The sequence below is a fragment of the Diabrotica virgifera genome, chromosome 1 (genome assembly GCF_917563875.1).
Source record: "Diabrotica virgifera virgifera chromosome 1, PGI_DIABVI_V3a".
In the NCBI taxonomy this organism is placed as follows: domain Eukaryota; kingdom Metazoa; phylum Arthropoda; class Insecta; order Coleoptera; family Chrysomelidae; genus Diabrotica; species Diabrotica virgifera.
Window position 1 is genome coordinate 302843301 of NC_065443.1, and position 6250 is coordinate 302849550.

At 34.5% G+C, this 6250-nt stretch overlaps 1 protein-coding gene across 1 annotated transcript; it reads left to right on the top strand.

Annotated features, from left to right (window-relative positions):
* The first annotated feature begins 268 nt into the window (after positions 1-268).
* Positions 269-5384, top strand: LOC126879212 (facilitated trehalose transporter Tret1-like). The gene is made up of 2 exons (XM_050642264.1): positions 269-434; positions 3914-5384. The coding sequence occupies exons 1-2, from the start codon at positions 362-364 to the stop codon at positions 5233-5235; spliced, it is 1395 nt and encodes a 464-aa protein (XP_050498221.1). The 5' UTR covers positions 269-361; the 3' UTR covers positions 5236-5384.
* Positions 5385-6250: the final 866 nt, after the last annotated feature.

Genomic DNA, 6250 nt, shown 5'->3' on the forward strand with positions numbered 1-6250 from the left:
ATTGTCACACAAGATTGCAATGATAATAGCAAACTTGTTCAGAAACAATAAAAACTCGGCTGGTGATATTTGCCAGGTATTATGTAAAGCAAATAAGATTTTTGTAAAAGAAATTGACGTAAAGGGTACCGAAATTAGAAATCCTTGGTAGGGGGTATTTGATCACGAATTGAGATTGTATTTCAAAAAATTCAACACTGAACAAAACATTGTTCTTACTTGTGTAAATAAACAGTAATATTTTTAATATAAATATCCAATCTGACTATGTAGATCATTGTAGTTAGCTTTAAGAAGCAGCAAGTAAAGCAACAGTTCTAGTATAATACTAGTAGGTGCACTTTTCAATTACCTACCAAAAATGGGTGTTATTCTTCACTTCACTGCTAAGGAGTATGAAAAAAATTGGCCACAAATATTGGCCATTGTGATTGGTAAGTCTCACAAACATAAAAAAACACATAAGTCAGAAAATACTATTATATTATTTTTGTTCATAAACCAATATTATTTTTCTTTTTATAGCTATCCTATAACATAAATGATTTATATACAATCTTCAGCCTTGTTCTACTCTCGATGTAGGGATATTTCATAAACATACTTGTTATACTAAATAGCTATGTTCTCTTTCCAGTTTATGAGAAAGTCAGCATAATATTATCAGTTATTTTTATACCTACCATATAGCAAAAATATGTCCTTGTATATTATGCTTGCTTGTATGCTATAGGCATACATTCCTACCTACCTGTAAAGGGACACTATTATTACTATTGAATATTTCAACATTATACGAAATCAAAACTTCCGTAAAATGCGTTTCTAGATAATATAATGTTTATTTTCCACATGATTGAACCAAATATTGGCTAAAAGAGGAGAATTGGCTCTTAACACCTTGATGGACAGAGACGCTGTGCAGCGTCTTTTTTTAAAATTGTGTTGTGGCAGAACGCTGTGAAGCGTCCTTAACAAAATCTAATATCGTGGCAGAACGCTGTACCGCGTTATAATTATAATATAAATACATGGTAACACGTAAGCCACTGTCATAGAATACCTATCTATACCTTCCAATCTGTTACCCGTCTGGTAAATTCCACCTCTCTATTTCACCCCACCCATTTAAAGTATCTAACCGGCTAAGTCACACGCGAAGCTGTACAGCGTCGCCAGTTATATTGAAGTATGCGGTGTGTGTTGTACTGTGCCGCAGATAGTAAAACACGTGGTTAGGTTAGGTTGAATACGAGTTTTACTCGAAAAATGTAAGTAAAAAATAAATTTATTTAGTGTGATATTTTTGTGCCTAATATTTTATGTTATTATAGTAGGATGTATAATTTAAAATATATTATTTTGCTTTCAGATGGCGGACCGTGACCCGTATAAGAGAGAACAGCAGCGGTTGATTCAGCTGTATGACGATATTACGTCGGATGAAGAGAACTCAGATGCTGCTTATGAGGGAGAGTTCAGCTCAGATGAAAACTATGTACCCAGTGAGTCGTCTGCCTCGCAGTCAGATGAAAGTGAAGACTCTGATTTAAACGAACTCCCCGAGCTCTCCAATGTAGAGACGTCTAATAATACTCTTCACAATCCCCAGCAATATAATCTGCCAGAGGAAAGTGAAGTAGAAGAGCCCGACGCATTGGACCAGGATTCCCAGAAAATTATTCAGAAATCTCAAGACAGTATACCCCTACAAGCACTGCAGAATCAAAATTCTGATTCTTCAGATGACATAGATACAGAATGGGAGTTTACAACTGCAGATATACCAGATTTCAACTTTGATGAATCCACTAATCGTCTGAAAATTAATTTAAATGCAGAAGATAGTCCAAAAGATGTTTTTGAATACCTATTTACCGATGACATAATGAGCTATTTGGTGGAATGTACCAACAATTATGGAGAAGATTTAACAAGATCTAATAGACCCAAAACAAGGAATGCTCGAGATAATAGTTTTAGACCTGTGACTATCGACGAAATGAAGAAATTTTTGGCACTGTGTTTATTGCAGGGTCAAATTACAACTTCAAACATGCGCAGGTTGTTTTCATATGGAGATGTATTGTACTTTCATCCAATTTTTAGTTACATTATGTCAGGAAGAAGGTTTGAAAAAATATTGAGAACTTTAAATTGCTCTTCGAGAACCGCAAAACATAAAGAAAAGATTCAAGCATTCTTAGACATGCTTATAGCCAAATTCCACAATGCTTATGGACCGTCTAAAGAGTTGTCTTTAGATGAATCCCTCTTACATTTTCGTGGCAGGCTTGGATTTAGAGTTTACCTCAAAAATAAAAAGGCACGTTACGGCATTAAGTTTTATGAACTGACAACCTCCGATGGGTATCTTTTAAATACTGAAATGTATAGTGGGGATATTCAAAACGCTTCCGATGTGGGAACTACAAAAGTAGAAGCTATAGTTATGAGGTTGATGAAGCCTTACCTCATGAAAGGACACGAACTGTTTATGGACAACTTTTATAATAGTTCTATATTATCTGAAAAGTTATTAAGCTTAAAAACTCATACTAATGGAACTCTCCGGTCAAATCGCAGGAATAACCCCAAGGAACTTATAAAGAAAAAACTCAAGAAGGGTGAACATTTCTGGATGCGTAAAAAGAATGTCTACGTTTCCAAATGGCGTGATAAGCGCGATGTTCTTGTTATCACCACAAGAAATCACCCACGATTGATACAAGTGAAAAACAGATATGGCCATGAGAAAATAAAACCTGAAGAAGTTGATGTTTATAATCGTCATATGTCAGGCATCGACAGGTGTGATCAGATGACCTCAACTTATTCAACGCCAAGGAAAACGATACGTTGGTATAAGAAGGTAATTTTCCATTTATTAGATGTAACTGTATGGAACTCTTTCTACTTATACCGAAAATATTGTAAAAATAATTCCAAGACGTACAGATATTTAGAGTTCCGTGACAGTCTCATTAAATCCTATTTGAAGTTACCACCAGGTTTAGAAGCAAAGAATTTAGTTCGTCGAGAAAAACATGATAACAGGTTACCGGAAAATTCAAACTACGAGCCTGAATGTTTCACAAATGAAACAAACTTAGCAAATCATTGGCCTGAAAGAAATCCAGGCATTCCAAGTGCAAAATCGAATAAGAAAAAAGTGTTTTTGAAGTGTAGACTGTGTGCCAAAAAAGGTCAACGGAAAGAATCAGGATATAGATGTAAAGGATGTCCCCAGAAGCCTCCGTTATGTCCAGACTGTTTTGAAGAGTGGCACGAAATAACAAAAAATCAAGAATAATTTTTTAGATATCTTTGTATAAGTTAGCTTTATGCGTAAACTATGTTGATATAAATTAATATTTTTGACTTCTGAATACGTTTTAAGAATCATTATGTCTTTTTGGTTTCTTTAAATAAATATTGCTTTATTTAAATACGTTTTCTTAATGAAAAATATTTCGCTGATAGACGTCGAGTCACTGCATGTATTAGGTTGAAAACGACAATAGGCACAACGCTGTATGACGTCGAACGCATATCAGCGTTCCGCCAAGATAGACTTAATACTAGTCTTATATTGTGGCAGAACGCTGATAAGCGTTAAAACTTAAACAATATTTTCTGTAAAATTTTAATACTTGGAGTAAAATTTCAGGTCGCCCTAGTTATATTTCATCCTTTTGAATAATAATATCGACAAAAAGGGCACTGTACAAATTGACCATTTTTGAAAAACTTAGGTGTCCGTCAAGGTGTTAAATTAGAACCAGCTTCCTTGTTTTTTAATATTTTAGTATAACTGTTAGGTATTCTGCTTATTTAAATGCATTCATGTTTGTTTCATTTATTACTAAAGATAACAAACCTAAATTCAATGTCGATTTCTTGTTTATTTCAGGTGGTTTAGCTGGCTTATCCAACGGACTTCTGTTCTCATGGGCTTCGCCGTTTTTGATAAAAATAACACAAGACAAAGTCAACTACGATATTACAGAGGAAGAAGGATCTTACTTTAACACTATCCAGCCAGTCTCCTTGATGATAGCTTGCCCTATTTTCTCGAAACTATCAGACGTTATTGGCAGGAAAAGGACCTTACTATTAATTGTCGTTCCTCAAATAGGCAGCTGGTTGTGTGCCGCTTTAGGGAGATCTGTTTATATGTTCTACATGTCAAGGATTTTTTCTGGTATTGCAGATGGTTGCCTTTTTGCCACGCTGCCAACTTATATTGGAGAAGTAGCCAACCCGACAGTAAGGGGAATATGGGGAAACGCTGTAGCTATGTCTCTATATCTCGGCGAGTTCTTGATCAACGTATTGGGAAGTTACTTGGGAGTTACGACAACTTCATGGGTGTGTCTACCAATATCTGTTCTATTCTTCGTCCTGTTCTGGTTCATGCCCGAGTCACCTTACTATTACATCATGAAAGGCAAGGAACAAGAAGCAAAGGATTCTTTAAAGTTTCTTAAGAGGATGAAGAATATTGATGAGATTTACGAGAACTGTAAATATGCCGTAGAGAGACAGTTGTCAGAATCGGGCACTTGGAGTGATCTTATCAAGATAGAAAGTAACAGAAAAGCTTTGTTTGCTGGAGTATTTTTACGACTTAGTCAGCAAATGGCTGGTATTTCAGTATTTTTGACATTCACTCAGTTTATCTTTCAAAAATCTGGTAACAACATGAGTCACGAAGAAGCTTCGATAGTTTTTATGGGACTAGCTGTCATATTAAACTTGTTTGCTGTAATTTTTGTTGTGAAGAGATTCGGAAGAATCTTCTGTTACACGATTTCTATGGTAACTACCAGTGGAGTCCTTTATGCAATCTCTGCGTATTTCTATATAGATGGAAACACAAATATCGATCTATCTTATGTTAAGTGGATACCCCTAGCTTGCATGATGTCCTACCTCTTATTCGCATCTATCGGCATATCAGTTATTCCTACATTGATGCTTGGGGAATTGTATTCTGCTAGCGTCAAGTCCAAAGCAATGACTATATTGATGATCGTATATGGTATGGGAAACTTTTTAACTACCACCATATTCTATCAGCTCAATACACTTCTTGGTTTTTACGCTCCATTTCTCTTGTTTGCTGTATCTAATACTGTTTGTGCTGTTTTGTCGCGGTACGTTATTCCTGAAACAAAGGGCAAAACGTTAGAAGAAATTCAACAAATTCTTAAAGGAGATTTGAAAAATTAAGTATTGCTAGTCAAACATCGAAATCTGACAGAATTCACAAGAGAGTATTTACTTTCCATGACAATAATAATATTATTACTATGTAATATTTATATTTAAAACAAAATTTGTAATATTTAAATTTAAAATAATAAATTATGTTTTTATAACATTTGTGTTTAATGTTTGCTTAAAATAATGCAGTGGTACTAATTACTGATAGACAAAGACAACTTGATCTAAAGGTTTTATAACAACTGAATAGAATGTACTAACAATCCACACAAAAATTTTAGAATATGGTACAGTTGTTTATAATGCTTTAGACTGTCCATTACCACCAAACAGATTATTAACAACAATAAAGTACAAGCTGGCTGATATCACATGAGAAGTCCCAAATTTCACTAGAAAAAAGTCTGCATTAAGTATTAATTATCGAAGTTGTTAGAGTATCTTTTGAAACATTCCATAACGCAAGTCGGGAGATCAGTTCTAGAAACAAATTGTGATTTTAATTTTGTTTGAAAAAATGTTGGGCATTTTAACCAGTGCGGCACGTAGAACATGTCAAATGACAGGAATTATGCTGGTGATAAATAGCGACCTGATTTTTGCATGAGAGTTTAATGAAATGGTAAAAAATCAATTGGAAGTTCTGTCCGACAAAATTCATGGGAAATTTTCGTAGTCTGACGTTCGAATCTCTCTATGTCTTACAGGTTTCGAACGTCCGACAGAACTTCCAATTTATTTTAAATCCTATTATTTAATTCTCATTCAAAAATAAGACTGCTCTTTACCACCAACATATTTTCTGTCATTTGGCATGTTCTAAATGTCGGACTGATAAAAAATGCCCAACATTTTTGTCGGACAAACATTTTTTCATATATTATATAACGTTGGCTATTGAATAAACTTAAAAACAGCCTGCTAGTTTTCACAATCATAAACTTGTCAGGATGACACGTTTATTACGTTCCACAATAATTAAAGCTTCCCCTGTTCCACTGCTCCCATAATAATATATCAA

What these genes read in the sequence shown, in the direction of transcription:
- LOC126879212 (XM_050642264.1), top strand. Translation starts at nt 362, where the DNA reads ATGGGTGTTATTCTTCACTTCACTGCTAAGGAGTATGAAAAAAATTGG. An exon ending in AATATTGGCCATTGTGATTG is followed by an intron (nt 435 to 3,913) that starts GTAAGTCTCACA and finishes TGTTTATTTCAG; the next exon opens with GTGGTTTAGCTGGCTTATCC.